A 17476-nucleotide genomic window follows, 5' to 3' on the forward strand; every position below is an offset into this window, starting at 1 on the left:
AAAAAAGTCAAGAATTTAAAATATTAGATGTTACAGTATTACTAATAGAGAGGATGATTATGTGTATATAAGAAAAGAAGAAAGATATGTAATATTATTTGCAATTTATTGATACACAAACATGGCAGGCTGGAATATATGTTTGAAGTCTTAAAATATGTTTTGGTTAATATGTTTATTATTATGATGATAAAGTTTAACTGTAATTTAAGGAACTAGAAGGGGAAGTGATACGAGATATGCAAGTAGTGACAGACGTTATAAAATGTGGAGGACTACAGGTTGGAAAAAATAGAATGAACTCATCAGAAAGGGATATTTAAAACAAGGCTAAATTATATAATATGTTCTATTAAAATTAACGAAATAAAAGGAGGTATATAAATTGTTGTGTTTCTGGTCACAGAGCTATGTGATCAAGAAAAGGAGGGACTAAAGAGATAATAAAAAAAGGAATGTTAACTGGTAAAGTTAGTAAGATGAAGAAATGAAGCTGAACAGCAAGAAATTGTGGGAAGAGCATATCAAAATGGCAGAATTTTATGAACATCTGGTGTATGAGGGGTAGCATTTAAAGAAAGGTATAATAAAGTGTTTTTAATGGTAGAAAATAGAGTAAAAATTAAAAGGAATATAAAACAATGAAAATGCTTTAAATAGAAATCGAGAAAAAAGGAAACAGAATAAGAGAGGCAGAAAGAAAGTTGTATGTTAAAAACTGAGAGAAAGTTAATGATTTATTATTTAGGCAATGAGTTTTCTTAAAAGGTAAGAAAGAGGAGGCCTCGCCTTATTTAGGAAAACGAATGAGAATAAAAAAGGAAGCAAGGATGTGATATATGATGAAGAGGATGGTGTAAGATATAAACAACAAGGAAAAAAAGGAGAAATACTAGAAAGAGTTGTTTAAAAATGCAAAAAGTTTAGAAACTGGAATGGTATGTCCAAATATCTGAAGGTACTACAGTAGAATGGGAAAATGAAATTATTATGTAAGAAATGTAATAAAAGAAGGGATAAAATAGTCAGAACTAGGATTATATGGACTATATTATGAGATTTACAAGTTAATAATATTGGAAAAATGATTTTCTGTTAAGTTAATAGTTATATAAAGTGATAGTATAGAAAGAAGTATGTGGTGGGGTAATAACAATTATATGGACAAAGGATAAAAGACATAAGAAAATGCAAACTTATAATTTTAAGGAATAGTGATTATAAAATATAATGATAATACTAAACAGGATCTAAAAAGTGTTGAATGAAGTAAGAAAATCATGTGCTTGGTGTAAGAGGTAGAGGCATGAAGGAAAGGTGAGCAATTGTAAAGGAAATAGGTATGACTTTTGCAGAAAAAATGAGGTATGGTTGATTATAGGGACATCACATAGTAAATCATGGTGCATTTTGGGGTACTGTATTTGGAAAAAGTAGTGGTAGCATTGTTGCCTCACAGCAAGAGGTTCTCCTGTTCGGTTCTCGGCTGGAGTGCCTTCTGTGTGGAGTCTGCATGTCCTCCCCGCAGTCGAGTGGCTTCCAAAAGACATGCGTTAATGGGCATGCCTTTGCTGAAGACTGGGCATTGGGCTGGCAACTCAGCACCATAAAAATCAACTGCCAATCATTAGCAGACCAGAGTTCCGCTGTAGCGACCCCTAACCGGGAAAAGCCAAAAAGAAAAACAACAACATTTGGAAAAAGTAAAAGCTATAGGAAAAGCTAAATGCTCTCTTCTGTTCTTTGTCTCACCCCCATTTGATAACTTAATGTACACTGATTCTCTTTCACAGTTATTTCATATGCCAGGTAAAGACTTTAAAGAAACTTAAAATATGGTGTATAATGCAGTCATTAGGCTATATATTAACATACAGCACATCTTAATTTATTCTATAAGATCTTAATAGTTTTATATAATCTGTGCATTCTCTGAAACTATTATATCAAGTAAAAGTACAGAACTACAAATAAAATATTGATGATGAGGGCCAGAACAGGAGTACATGGAATTTGCAGGTTGTTTCCTGTGATGTATAGGTTATAGTTTCACTTTTTTATCTTTTTATTAACTGGGTAAATGAACTGACCATTTGTTTAACTTTAGCACCGATGACCTATGCACAAAACAAAATTCTTAATGTTATATATACAGCTAATCTGTATTCACAGTACCCAGATAGCTAGCAAGTTTTGGGGAAGGAGTTCATACAAACACAAAAAGAACATGCAAACTCCACAGAAACAATAACCATAGGCTAACGTAATCTTCAAGCCTTCTAAAAGTGTGACACAGAAATATTAACCTCCGAGTCACTACCCATTTAACCAGTGGGGCCACCATGTTGTCACTTTCTTGTTTAAGTCAGCCTTATTATGTCAACACAACATAACTATATATGTTACACTGAACCTGTGCACCTCATTTTAACTAATAACCATTCACCTTAGATGCTATGCTGCTCAGACAGACCTTAGCTTCATTAAACTACAGAATCAGAACAGTTTTAAGATTTTTTTCATTATGTTACAAAATGCTTTCTGTAAACGGTTTAGGCAGACTTGGCATCTTTCCAAGTTTAAGCTGGTGTATGGAGCTAGCGATCCAATATGATGGTAGCTCCCTGGACTACAGAGAGTTAATCCAAATTACATGAAGTAGGCAGTGCTTATTCTGCAGTCAGTGGGGCTGGTGACCTGATTCATTGTTCAGTACTTATTGTAATAGTATTCTGAGGAAGGTCATTCAGAACAAAGTAAAGTCACTAGTTACAAAAAAGCAGTAATTTTAACTAGAAGATAATGTCTTACTTTACTCTTTGTCTTTTTATAACAGGTAAGTGAACCAGCTGTATATAAAAGATTAATAGCTGCTAAAAAGACTTGAGCATCTATTACATTTTATAAGATACATTTTTCTTGCCATTGAAAGTGTGTTTTTCAAGTTATCTATTTTCTGTAAAACCATATATCCTGTTACGGCACGACATGCAAGTGTAACTATGTCTCATGGGATTTAAAATCTTATAGGAGCTGCTACATACAGTTTCTGTGTTCTTGTCAGTAAATTTTTCTGCAGATGTAATGATCATTTAACACAGTGATTATGTTGAATCACTGAACCATCCAGTCTTTCTAAGAAAATCAAGTCTATCACAGCTTCATCACTTTTATATTCTTCCACACTCCACAAGTAAAATAGTAAAATTATGTTAGATTACATGCAGGAAGCCATATGTTACCAGCCAACATCTTATCACCATTTTTTCTTAAATGTCTTCTGTTCCTTCTGTTTTCCACTTTATCTTATTATCCACACACTGCCTTTCCTCGGTTGTATACAAGGGATTTCATTATTGTATCATTACTGCTGTATTAACAAATTGCATTTTGTAAATGTAGACTAAAATGGAAATATTTGTTGTAGTAGTGTATCTGTGCAGTTTCCCTGTGATAAACTAATACCTGTTGAAAACCCAGAATGGGTAGTCTGGCATTCTTTTTATAGTGTTTCTTCTCCAGATATGGATGGTAAGAAATAGCAATTCAGTTCTAAAAACTGCATTACAAGTCATGTCGTTTGATATAAAGTTGCTTGATGAGTGGTACGTGGGGGTCATTTCTGCATTTTTCTGTATGAAAAAAAATTATGTGTGATGCTGAACACTTAAAATGCTTTTAATTTTATTTATAGCAGAAGGATTCAAAAATTAGATAGATAGACAGACAGATAGATAGACAGACAGACAGACAACATGTTTTAGCAGCTAAAAGCTGTCTGACAAGTCTTGCTAATTCATTTCTTCTGCAATAAATGGAAGAGGTCTCTGCCTTTGTTACTAACTGTAAGAGTCTAGTGATTCTGTGGCCTAAACAACACTCACATCTTGCAACTATAGACCTCTGTTTATATCTAGCCCCCCCTCCCAAATTCTTGATAGCTATTGCAGCTGAGCGATAGAACTACTTTTTCCCATGCTGACCCTGATTGAAATAACTGCAGCTCATAATGATCACATTGCAGATCTGTCACTTGCTTGTGACATGCCTGGACAAAGTATCTGAACCCAAACTTTAACAGACTTTTGAATTTTGTCCAAGGTTCAAGTGGTCAGCTGGTAGAACAGGTACTTCAGTCATGTTCTCATGCTTAGGAATGGCTAAAGCTATTCACCGCAGCTGTGCTTTTGCTTTTAAAAGGAATGATACAATTTTTTTTTTTACTTATGAGAACAATGCCACCTAGTGGTACTTGATGCAGTGACAATTATGTGTAGCTATGCAGATGTGCCGGTGATGTGTTGTTGTTTGTCTTTCGGCTTTTTCCCGGTAAGGGGTCGCCACAGCGGAACTCTGGTCTGCTAATGATTGGCAGTAGATTTTTATGAAATGCAGAGGTGCCAGCTCGATGCTCAACCTTCAACGAAGGCACACCCATTTACGCACGCATGTCTTTCGAATGCTACCCAACCACGGGGAGGACATGCAGACTCCACTAATATTGCAAAATAAGATAATGTATAGTGTCAGTTTGTTTAAATATCTGCCAGCAGACAGTTATTGCAGTAATTTGATTAGAAGTTTTGCAATTCAGAAGATAAAGAACTATGTTAAGGAGCAGTCACTGCTATGCACATTCTTCATACAAACTACAAGGCCACACATTCACTGCCCCAAATGATAATTATGAACTTCACAGCTGCTGGTAAACTTCATTGCTTGCTCTATTATTTTGTAACCTTCCTAGATGACTTACTGGTAGCATTTACAACACTTATATTATGAATAATAATTCAAAGCGTAAAAGCAAATCACCTAATCTGAAGATTTCATATATAGTTAGTGGATCTGGATTTAATATGGACATTTAAGTTGCTCACATTATAACACTTTGAAATGGATGTTGATATTCTGTCATCATCTGTGTTTTTATCTTGATAGGACTTGCAATAACTTGGGCTCAAAGTGATATAATTTACCCACGTCAGGTAAGAGCTAGTTTCTCAGCATCACTGATATGAAGTTGTGTCGTGTTAAGATTCATTCAGAAGGATTGTCTATTTCTTGTAGGCTGACTGCAGTAACTACATAAGTGGTCAAGACTGCCCATCTGAATACAACCCTGTCTGTGCTTCTGATGGAATCACTTATGCAAATGAGTGCACTCTCTGTTTGGAGAACAGGTACATAGTCACTTGCTTATTTTCAAAGTTAATGCACATATCTTGTGTTTTTCTAGCTACACAACTAAGTATAGTAATGTGGTATATTACAGTTATAAATAGTATTATCAAAGAAATTCTGGTTCTGTAAAATAAATCATTGTCTTAGAATGTGGGGACAGGAGGACAGAGTCTACCAGGTGCAAAATGGGAGATTCCAAACACTGTCGTAGAGAGGAACCAAAAGCAGAGGTTGACTGATGTTTTGAATCATGAATAATTATGCCAGCTGTATAGGAATGTGCCAGAAAGGACAGAACTCTTGATATGATCCCAATCAATGCAGGCACTGTAAACCAACAGTGATCACAGCATTCAGTAGCTTAGAACAGTTAGAAAGGCAAGAATACAAAGACAAAGATGATGGCATGGGATTTTAGGAGAGTGGATCATGCTGTGCTGGGGAGAGGTTCATGAATGAGTTGTGAGGTTGGGATCATTCTGAGAGAGCAAACTATCAATGGGAATGAATCAGAGACAGAATGGGTAGGTTTCTGTAAAGAAGAGGCAAAAAGGGAAAGAGGAGAAAGCCAATGTGGCTATTCAAAAATTGTAGAAGATAGACCTGCAAGAGGGAGGGGGAGAGAGATTTGAAGGTTGCTAACAGAAGAACAACAAAGGTAGCAAGGGCAGCAAAGATAAAAGCTAAAAAGGAGTTAGTAGTAAGAATCAAGAAGGTAAATAAGGACTTTTTAAAGTACATATCAGAAAGGAAGTACAGAATTCACCAAGATGCGTAAAGATAGGAGGGAGATCACAGAAGACTGGGGAAAAGTCAGGTACTGTATTAAAACTTTGCTGCAGTGTTTATAAAGGAAATTAAGGGTAGATTACATGCTGGGGGGAGGCAAGGCAGAACGGGGACAACATTCGACAGACACCGGGACAGGGTGGCAAGAGCTGCATGAAGAACTGACTGTTCTTAGAGAAGTTAAGTGAAAGTATCATATGGGCTACCTTTAAGAAGGTTGTCCTTTGTTTCCTAAGAGTATGATCTCTCCGAAATCAACTGCTAATTTATCTTAGAATTAAGAAAGGATTTCTTGAGACCATTAATTGTATTGGAGAGGTTTCTCCATTCCCAATATTTTGTATGACCAATAAAATTGGTAAATATAAGTCTGAGGGATATGGGGGCTTGCATTTCATGTGAGCCTCACAAAGGCAAAAATAGTGGCACATGTAAGGCTGCCAGAGTGTGATGGGATTAGGCCACAATCCACCAGCATCCTTGGCTCCTAATCAACCCCAGGTGTGGGTCTGGTTGTGCCTAGGGAAGACTATGGTGGACCCAACAAAACCAGTGAATGAGAAGAGGAGCCGGTAGCAGTAGATGGCCAGCTGCAGTGAAGTTAAAACCATATGGGCCAGAGACCAGGCAAACCTATTTAATGAGATCTTCAATAAATCATTGGCTAATGCAGAAATGCCTAAGAACTGGAAAACAGTAACACTGATGCCCTTTGTACAATGGGAAAGCAGGAAAAATCATGAGAACTACAGTCTTGCTTGCTTAACAGTAGTAACAGGGAAAGATATGGACAGAATTCTGAGTAGAAGGCTAGTAGTATTTGTAAGGGACAACAATCCATGGGATAGCAAACAGCATGAGCACACAACATGAAGGAGCTGCCAGACAACCATTTCCAGGTTTATGACTGGGCTATGGCTGAAATGGGCAGCAAGCACCAGAAGGCATGGTCTGTCTGGACTCACCAAAGGCCTGTGATTCAGTCCTATATAGGAGGCTGATAGTAAAACTGAAGGTAGTAAAAAATAAGAACTGGATAGCTACATGGTTGGACAGTAGGATACAAAGGGTTGTAGTGACAAGGACTTTATCATAAATTCATAAACAGATTAGTGGGGTGCTAGAGTGGATTGTTATGGGTCCAGTAGTCTTCAACGTGTTTGTAGGAAGCTTCCCTATTAAATAAATGAAAAGTGGAAATGTCAAACGGCCAAATAAACGAAAAGGCCGTTCCTCGAAATGAATATTGTGGGGGGCGGTGCCCCCCACACCCACCAAAATTATATATACCAACTCTGAGATTGCACTACAGTGAAGAAAGGGAAAAATTTCAAGCCTTCACTGTACTGCAATCTTGAAATAGCAATATTGAGGAACGGCCTTTTCGTTTATTTGTCCATTCGACATTTCCACTTTTTGTTTATTTAATAGGGACCCTTGTAGGAAATCAAAACAGGACCAGTGTCATATCTAATATCACACAGAGAGGTGCAGCAGTGTGGAATATGGTAAGATCCTAGGCCAGGATATATATAAAGGCTGTAGAAATGGATAGAACGGTGGCATTTGAGGTTCACTGTAGACAAATGCAAAGTACTGCACTTAGGCTAATAACTGAGTGGAGGGAGGTGAAAGAGATGGCTACATAACAGGAAAATGATCTGACAGTGTTGATCATACCTGGACTGGACCACCTTCCTTCTAACATCACATAACTAGCATCAATCAATAAATACAAAGATAAACAAAAGAAAAAGAAACAGCTTTATTCAGGACTTAACTACTTCTTAAAAACTTCCTAAAAATCTAAAAAGGCTTTCAATCAAACTTTGTGCTTTAGCATCAAGCTATATTTAATAGAAATGTTGAAATATAAACCTAAGCCTCTGCCTGCAAGACACTATTGTCACCTTTTGTTTATGATAGACTTTTTTTAAACTACCCCAATCTGTTATATATAGCTTCCAGGACCTGAAAATGAACACTTTCGTACTTCTTTACAAACGTTGCAATGCATTTCTACTAAAGAATCTGTCATCACCTTTTTTAATACATGGTGTGTGTTCCCTAACCTTCATGAAGTGTAATTTCAGTTTTCCCTACATAAAACTTTTTGCATTCATATATTTCAGTATAAATAAAAAAAACAAGTCCTGCAGTCTACCTTCCCCTCAAAATAATGCTTAACCATACTTTGTCCTGTTTCCCTTGCAATTTATTTATTTCCTGTTATATCACTGAGAATTATATTCTGTCAATTGTGCCAACCATTAGAGTTTCATACTTTTTATTGTTCAGAAAATGCATGTTGGTGTAAAACTTTCTTTGGTAGAGTAATATTTAAAAACTGATTATGAATTTTGGATTTTACCCTCCCTCATTATTTTTGGCTTTGTCCAAAATTCTTGAGGAAAGACGTTTGGTAGTATGTACTTAACCTGTGTGTCTGGATGCATAATAACAGCAGTTTGGTTTATTTAATTACAGGCACTGCAGCTTTCAAACGTATATATATATAGCCTCATCACTTATTCCCTTGTTACAGTAAACTCTCAGTTAACAGGCACCCATGGGAATTGGTAGATGCTGGATAAGTGTAGTTTCTGGTTGTTTGAGAGTTACTATTAAAAATAGACCTGACAAATACTGTACACTATACTATACCATACCATACCATGAACACTTTATTGATTAGATCTTAATGTTGAAATACAGTAATTAAACGTCTGGCTGGAATAATATTTTAAACTTATATTTCTGCTAGAAAGTGTGGCACGCAGAACAGTTTTCAGTGGCACACTGAGTGGATTGGAATTGAATGAATTGAATAGATGGAGTAAGAGAGTGAATGCATGTATGAAAGTAGAAGTGACTGTGTGTGTGAGAGCTTGGAGAGATATATGAAAGCTGAAGAGAGTGTGTGTGAGAAATAGGAGAGAGAATATGCAATCTGATGCAAACTGACAGAGTGAGTATGGAGCGAGTGCTGACATTTTAGCGATTTGAATTGTTTGGTTTGACTTGTTCTTAGGTTGGGGAGTGAGGGAATTTATTTGTTGCTTCCTTTTTAAAACTCAGACCTCTAAAAAAGTAAGGTACATTTCTGTGGGAGGAAAACAGAAAGTGCAACACGTGAAAAACTGAATTGTTCATACTGTACTGTATATCTTTGATTTTTTTCTGGTTGCTTGAGTTCCGGTTAACTGAAAGTTTACTGTAGTATGTCCTGCCTATGTGTAATTGTGCATACTCACCAACAATTTCAGCTATTGTGATTTTGCTACATAGCACATTCCTATTTCACCTGATCTCATTTTCTATTGCACTTCTGATAGTGATACATATGTAACACAAGTAAACCTCTTTTTTTATTGTTTTTCTTCAAAACAGTTTCTCCTTTGTGTTCAGTGTGGAACAATGTCCCTATTTTCAACATCATTCCTTACTTTTTATTTCATTTTTTTATTCAGTACCTGGATACCCTCTATTCAGCAATCTGTCATGTTCCACTTTTATGGCTTCCTCAGTAGGTTCTCTCATTGTATGATTCCAGTATTATGACGACCTCTTGGGATGTTCTTCTAACATTCCGTGGGTGACAACTATAGTAAGGCAGTATCTTGTTGCTATCTACTGTTTCCAGTAAAGGTTACACAGTAACTTGCTCTGCCCTCTATACAATACTACATCAAAAATGTTATCCTGTCTCTGTTCCATTCAAACATGAAAGAGCGAGCTCAATAACTTTCCCCCAAAATGAACACTGAAGGCTTTTGTGTTAATAGTCATAAAACCATTACCGGTAAAACAAAAAAATAATAAATTTATTAAAGTCACTCCACCTCAGCACGCAAGCCTCCTTATAGGCTAAACAACTGCCTGCATAAAATGGGGCCATCAGGGTACCCATGGCAGTCCCCCTTTGTTGGTATTCCTATGCTCTGATTGTTTTTATTTCTCCATTTAATACATTATTTTTGTAACTTTTCATATTGTTTTAAATTTACATATATTTATATGCTTTGATTTTATGTCAAGGATGCTATGCTGATTGGAAGCATGCATTTTGGTTACTATATTTGTGATCAGATTGCTGTTGTTTCCCATTAATGTGAACAGGAGAGTCTGTATGTATTTTTGCAATTATTTTATTTATTTATTTATTTTTTTTATAGTTGTATTTATTGTTTGAGTTGAGGTCTGTGTGGTTGAGGCATTTGCCCTGAAATTGTGTTATAGATTGGGTTCTGATTCCATTTATAATTGAGCTTTCGACAGTGTTGCTATTTCTGTCATTTACATTTCCCCACAGCCAGGGATGTTATATAATGGCTTGCCTTTCCTTTTAGTCTTTCAGCACAGTCAGAGCATGCATAGAAGGTTGCCAGCTCTGCAGGAGGTAGAGGGACCCTAGACACTGTGTAATTAGTAGCGTCTTTCCTGACTTAAATCTCTGTATTACTTCTGGGTCCTCATCACTAATGTCAGGTTTATTAATATGCTGTCACATCTGCAGGACTCTGTGGAACACCAGAGCAGCAGTTATGTCATTCCTGGCCTGCTCCCACCCCAAATGAGGCTGTGGCTGAGGCTGATGAGCATGCTGGGAGTGCTTTATCTGAGAAGAGCTCTGGCCTATCCCAGGCAGGCAGCCTGCTCCAGGTGTAAATTTTGCTGCATTGGAGCTGGAGCACATAGTAGAGATGGCAATTGACTGGGCGATAAGCTGCTAGGTCACCATTCAGCAATCACACTTGCAGCAGTTAATGGACTAAGTGGACAAACTGGCCAGTAACATCAGGACACCACTGGTTTTTATGGTCATTGCCATCAGCCACCCAGACCCAAGATCTCCACTTGGCTAGTTGTCTGTATCCCATCTCATCTTCCGTCACCTGACAAAGCTTTGTCTGTATTGCTGTATCCCATGTATTTACATCCTATTTGCCTGTGTCTGTCCCTGTTTTTCTGTGGTCTTTCATGTGTGTCTTTTGTCACCATTGCCTCCATTTCTTTCCTGTTATTCCTTTCATACCTGTCCTCCTTCCTGCTCAATGTACATATATAAAATGGGTCATTTGCCCACCAGAAAAAATACCATATCTCCCCCTCCCAAACTTGCTTTACCTGTTCCTGCTGTGTGTTCTTCTGCTTTCCATACCCCTGTCTTGCTTTCCTGTACTCCTCATTTCACCTATTTTAATAAACCAATAAGGTGGCTATCTTACCGGCCACCTTTCCTTTGCTTCTTATCATCCCTATGTTTTTTTTCCTTTAGTATGTCTGTAGGGGCAACATTTATGCTACCTGCTGTAGTTACTATTCGTGTTCTCAGAAGTATTGCACAGTACAGCATGAGGTCACAGAATTTACCTTTCTTTATAAGCTCTTGGCGTCATTGTTCTGCTTCATTTCTGAAATTTTATTTCCAGTACACCTACCTTCCTAAACTGCAGCTATCTGCCTATTTTTCACTTTTTATACCCATTTCTTTATCCATACCTGTTAAGCACTGCTGTCATGTCTACCTTTGTAGCATTACCTCTGTGTCACATTAATGCACTGACTGTGAATCTAGACTAAGAAAGCATTTTTTTCTATGGAAAGGATGAATAATGATTAGGCCGGCCTTCCTAAAGTACTGGAAGATTCAAACACAGTAACAAATTCAAGAATACTTGCAATGGACATAAAGTTTAGGACGAATGAGTTAGAATGATAGGGATTATGTAGGATATGAACCATAACAGCAAAATGGGAAATAGTCAGACAAGGTGAGCTAATCTGTCTTTACCTGCCATCAATGTTTCCCAGGTTACTAGAACAACAAATTATGTTTCAAGTTTAATATTCAGTGTCTCAGTGTAAATGGCAAGTTAATAAAACACTTACTTTATGCAGTCACATTAACATCACACACACTGTTTCAACTATATATTGTTTTCATTATGCACTCAGAGTACATGCACTTGTTTTTATAAAATAATGACAATGTATTCAGGATTTTGTTATACATATGCAAAATATGTATATTTAAGTAAACATTTCCTTTTTTTTCTCAACAGCCACAGGCCAGATATAACTGAGGTCACAAAAGAAGGTCCTTGTTGAAACAGAATGATATGATATGTCATAAATTCTTTATACAGTGAAAAAATTCCAGCAGCTTCTTCATGCAATCTATATCATGACAACAACAGAAGCATATAAGTGCTGCATGACATTACAAAGTATTATTTCACTGAGTTCATTATACCAAAATAAAATGGTACAGTATATTTGGTGTTGGTATTTTGTGTTTTCAAGTCAAACAATGTAGTCTACATTTTAATTGTAAAATGAAAAAATCGCATTTTATAACACAGAGAACATGACAAAATCAGAAATGAACATGTTTATAAGGTCATAACCAAGCAGATACATGCCTAACCAAATTAAAAAAAAAAGAAAATAAACTTTACCTATTTGATAAAACAGATTGTACATCCTAAATTGCTCTTGCATTCTGTGGTACAGGATGGCACAGTGATGATGTAAACACTCCTGTCTCACAGGACTTGGTTTAATGGTTCATTTCTTTGCTACAGTGCCTCCTGTGAAGAACCTAAACATTCCCCCTCTAATGTATTGTTGGAGGTGCCCTGTTTATTCTTACATCCCAAAGAAGGACCAATAGGTGAACTTGTGATCTCCTAAAGTGCCCATATGTGTGTGGCACGCATTTGCGCGAACACGCGTCTGTGCATGTGTGTGCAGGTCCCTGTGTGTGTGTGCATGTCATGTGACATATAAATTGGTGATATTTTAAACTGTCTGATTTTTATTGGAGTGTCTGGTTTAAACAAGTGTAAATGGCTGTGTATCAATGAACAAACATTTTATATAACTGCCTGTCCAACTACATCCACTCTTACTGTACTATATACTACAATCTCTACTCAAACAACTCAGTTCCTTTCATTCTACTCTTTAAACTTAGACCATAATCTTCTGCTCTCATTACTCACATAGGTATCTCACATTATGAATCTCTGTAGTCATGTCCCTTACTGCCATGCTTCATTTAACTATTCTCAGCATCCTACTTATTGTTTTAGCTTATATTACAAACTATCACAATTCCCACTCCTTCATCTGTTGTAGAATTGGCACCAATAGATTTTCCGTCAGTAACTTTACCACAGCTCAGTTTTCTAATTCAACCAGCCTTTTTAGCATAATATTTCTACACATTTAGAAACCAAAACTTCCCAAAACCATAATTCTCATATATTAAGCCAAAATTAAAAATGAAAAGGCTACATTTGCCAATGCCACAATTCTTATCTCTACAATTATGTTGTGGTGTTCATCCTAACCCAGGCCCTACAATTCAGTCAAACATCCAACACTTACCACCCACTCACATTTCTATATATTCACCTCCATCTCACTTTTTCATATAAATAAGAGAAGGGCTTGTAACAAAATCACTGACCTTCATGTGTGGATAGCGCTACATAAACCTAGTATTCTTGCTGTAACAGAAACTTGGTTAAAACTGCATATCAAAAATGAAGACTGTCCCACCTGTTATAATATTATTACAGCAGATAAACAAAATAAAAGAGCTGGAGGAGTTGCTGTCCTATACCCCAACACTTTTGGACTCTCATCATTTCTCTACCAAGTCCGTCAGTTTAGTAATGCTGAAATACTAGTGTTCATCCTAAAAATAAGCTCACATAAAAACCTTTAGATCATTGCTCTTTAAATCTCTCCAGGCAATAATATCACAATAACAGAAGATTACATATCCTGGATTCATTCCCACATCAGCTATGAAACATAGAGAAACTAATAAAGCCAAGATACTCCCGACCAGAGTAAAAACACACAATAACTGAATAACAACTGGAAGGCACCAAGGAAAGCAACAAACCAGGATTTTAGCATAGTTAAAGTTTAATATTCACTGTTTGTCACAAAGATTTCATCAGAAGCAGTGAACCAGCTTAAATACCTAAATTCAATTAATGCCCATTAAGACCAGAAAACAAATTGTCCAATCAGTAACTGACAAACTGATGAACACATCAAACATAATAATAACTACTTAAAAACACAGTGTGTGTTAAAAATCATGTATACAAAATTAGTTAAATACTTAACTTTTTATCCAATAAAAAACATTTAATATTAATGTTGTCATTTAAACCAGGGGGACTGTTAGCAGCCAGACGTATCTACCACTCTACCTCCCTTTTTACAACTCCATTTTTAAAATTATGAACAACTTATAGCATGCTTATACAAAGCATTATTTTCATTTTTAACTTTAATGGCATATAGATGTTCCTGAATTCTTTTATTCAAACTTCTAGTGGTAATACCCACATAAAAAGCAGGACAACCTGAGCACAATGCAAAATAGACCACACCAGAAGTCAAAAAGTTATATATATTACTATATTATAGTGAGCTGACATGTCCATTTTTGAAGTATGGGGGTAGTTTTAAGGATGAACTTGATAGAGTGGAATGCAGAATGATTATAAATTTTAGAACACTTTACCCCAGGGGAATGAACATTGATAGTAATTTAACCCTGTAAATAGGAATTTATAAATTTAGTTTTATAATTGTAGTTTTGTATACAGGAATTTGTTAATAAAAACTATTGTAGGAAGAGTTGTTAGATGTATATGCATATAGAATATTTGTATTATAGATGATTTTGGGTCTATATCACATAGTCGAAGTTACGTAACTTTGAACACCTAATGGTCGAACCATTATGTTTGAAGTTACATAACTTCGACTACCTAAAAAAAAAACTCAACAGACAACAAAATAAACTGTTGTAAGCAGAGGAGCAAGCCTCCCTGCACATCCCACACCCAAGCTACTTAAATATACCAACTCCGAGATCGCACCACATTGAAGTGAATGGAAACCTCCACCTATAGAGATTTCCATTCACATACTCGACCTTTTACAATTTCGAGCATATGGACTCGACCATATGTAGTTCGAACTTGTAAAAGTGATGACATGATAGGAACCCAAGTTTTTTTACGTGTTCATTGTTTGTATAAGGGGGGAATTGTTTTAAAATATGTGTAGAGAACACCTATTTATTAATGAACTGGTTAACTGAACAATTAATCATTTGTAATAGCACTTGGTGGGTATATAAATAAAGTGGCTGTTTGATGTTTAAATTATTCCTTAGAAGATGAAAAGCCAAGGTACCAGAATAAACCTAATTGGTTATTATACCTTGCTGCTTTATGGATTTTTGGTGGAACTGTTCCAGCTTCTTTGTGTTTTTTTTATTTCACTTGTTTTTCTGTTTCTACCAAGATAGAAAAATGTTTCCTTGGGGCAAATCACTATATGTGACCAATCTCAGTTTACCCTACTCATCTGAAGGTTGATCAATTAGCATGATAGTGAGAAAATAGTTTAGAGACAAGTATGTCCCTTAATTGCATACTAGCATTGTAGCCCCGACTGCACTAGTGTTCTACTTAGCAGCCCATGCACTGTCTTAACCCCACTGCGCACACACACACACACACACACACACACACACACACACACACACACACACACACACACACACACACACACACACACACACACATACACACGCACACACATGCACACACCCTTCCTTAATGAGCCCTTACAAGGGGAAAACATTAGCAGTAGAGCAATCTCTAAATTAAAAAAATTGGAAAGGCTTAGTGTGGTAAAAAAAAATTTCAAGCTAAGGCTTCCCTGTTACACCAAGAATTTCTGAATCACATCCTTACTTTTCTTTGGTGTTAACTTATAAAAAGAAGTATACCTACTTCAGCATTTCAATTCAAGTGTTTCCTTTTCACATATACTTTGAAATGTATCTATTGGCAGAACTGGATCCTGTTCAAATGGGGCCCAAGGCAGGGTAATGGACCCCCCAAATTATTCTAGTGTCCCATTACTTGTCTGCCTCTCCTCAATTACCATAAATACTGCTCCAACCTGTCAATGCACACACTATTTTCTTCTTTAATTTTACAATGATTGCAGAGATTTGATTTAAAACCTTTATTGGCCATTTGCTAAAAAAAAAGTTTTACATTGAAAATAGTCTTATCAGGAGCAACAGTAAACTTCTGTTCCCTTGAAACTCATATTTGTTGAAAATGCATTGAAACTCACATTAATTGAAAACATATGCCCAGTGGTGGATTGTGCGTACATTTATATTCACAGATACCCCCCCCCCCCAAACCCAGCAATTATAGCTAAATTATTTACTGCATCCTTCTCAAATGTCTGTGTCAAAAAGAATAACATTGTATGCCAACAGAGTGAAGCTGTGGTGAAACCAGCATTAGTAGTAGCCAGGCAGCAGCCATTCATGCGACTCCTCTCTTTTCATCATTCTTAACAAGGTAATTCTTTGTTTTCAAAGTACTGCTTAATTTGTTTCTAACTTCAGAATATCTGCCTAACATTTTCAAGGTCTACGTATTAGTTTCCATTCAAGTGTTTGACAGTGCTCTGTACAGACTCAGACACCTTGAGTGACATTTTTCCTGTAAAACCACAATTGAAATTTCTCCAATACCTAGTTGCACACAGGACAACTAGTTTGCAGTGACAAGCACTGTCCGCATAGTTGCAAACTGGATACTCCTGACAGTGAGTGATATTCTGTCCAACTGTCTAATCAATAAAAAGGGTCTGTTGCCATGGACATGAACTTTCCTACCGTCTCCGTTACTGGCTTGGTGGATATGGGCATCCTGAGGCAATGTAGAAGTTGCCTCATGTTTACTGACAACCAGTTAATTCTCAGACTGATACGGTATGTGAGAGATGTATTTACACAACATCACTGGAGGCAAAGCTCTCACATAAAAGTACTCCTAATGTCAATAAGGTTGTCAGCAGTATGCACGCTGCACCCATCATGCACAATTCAAAGCAGACATATCGACCCACATATGCTGAGGCACTTACATGTAACCATCTGAAACCACAAAGACCTCCTAGATGAAGTACACATAACAAATACACTCAGCAGTCCTTAATGAGCTTTCTCAAAGCAACACCCACATCAACACATAAAGCAACATCTCATGGAACCTACACCACTAAGCCCATATTGCAAGCCACCACACAATCCAGCATTCTAGTCATTGGCGACTCCATTGTGAGACACACTAATGTCCCTCTCACAAGGCTGAGTTAGGAGAAAGTTATTGTCAGCTGCTTACCAGGGGCTAGGCTCTGCCACATTACACATGTGTTCAGGTCATTGGACTACAATTACCAATATGAGTCAGTCATAGTCCATGTGGGAGTAAATGACGTGAGACATACCTCCTTAGACTATATGAAGAGAGACATCATGGAATTCTTGGAATATGTGTCGCAGACTGGTATGAGTCTAGCACTGAGCAGCATTTTACATTCTCCAAGGATGGTGCCAGAATACAAGCAAAAGATGACTGACTTTAATAAT

At 36.7% G+C, this 17476-nt stretch overlaps 1 protein-coding gene across 1 annotated transcript; it reads left to right on the top strand.

Annotated features, from left to right (window-relative positions):
• Positions 1-2701: 2701 nt before the first annotated feature.
• Positions 2702-12251, top strand: LOC122791755 (serine protease inhibitor Kazal-type 1-like). Its single transcript, XM_044059678.1, has 4 exons — positions 2702-2836; positions 4942-4988; positions 5071-5183; positions 12039-12251. Exons 1-4 carry the CDS (start codon positions 2803-2805, stop codon positions 12082-12084), a joined length of 240 nt encoding a protein of 79 aa, XP_043915613.1. The 5' UTR covers positions 2702-2802; the 3' UTR covers positions 12085-12251.
• Positions 12252-17476: the final 5225 nt, after the last annotated feature.

Source organism: Protopterus annectens, chromosome 17.part0, assembly GCF_019279795.1.
Source record: "Protopterus annectens isolate FY-2018-M chromosome 17.part0, PAN1.0, whole genome shotgun sequence".
Lineage (NCBI taxonomy): Eukaryota > Metazoa > Chordata > Ceratodontiformes > Protopteridae > Protopterus > Protopterus annectens.

What these genes read in the sequence shown, in the direction of transcription:
- LOC122791755 (XM_044059678.1), top strand. Translation starts at nt 2,803, where the DNA reads ATGTCTTACTTTACTCTTTGTCTTTTTATAACAG. An exon ending in TCTTTGTCTTTTTATAACAG is followed by an intron (nt 2,837 to 4,941) that starts GTAAGTGAACCA and finishes TTATCTTGATAG; the next exon opens with GACTTGCAATAACTTGGGCT. An exon ending in ACTCTCTGTTTGGAGAACAG is followed by an intron (nt 5,184 to 12,038) that starts GTACATAGTCAC and finishes TTTTCTCAACAG; the next exon opens with CCACAGGCCAGATATAACTG.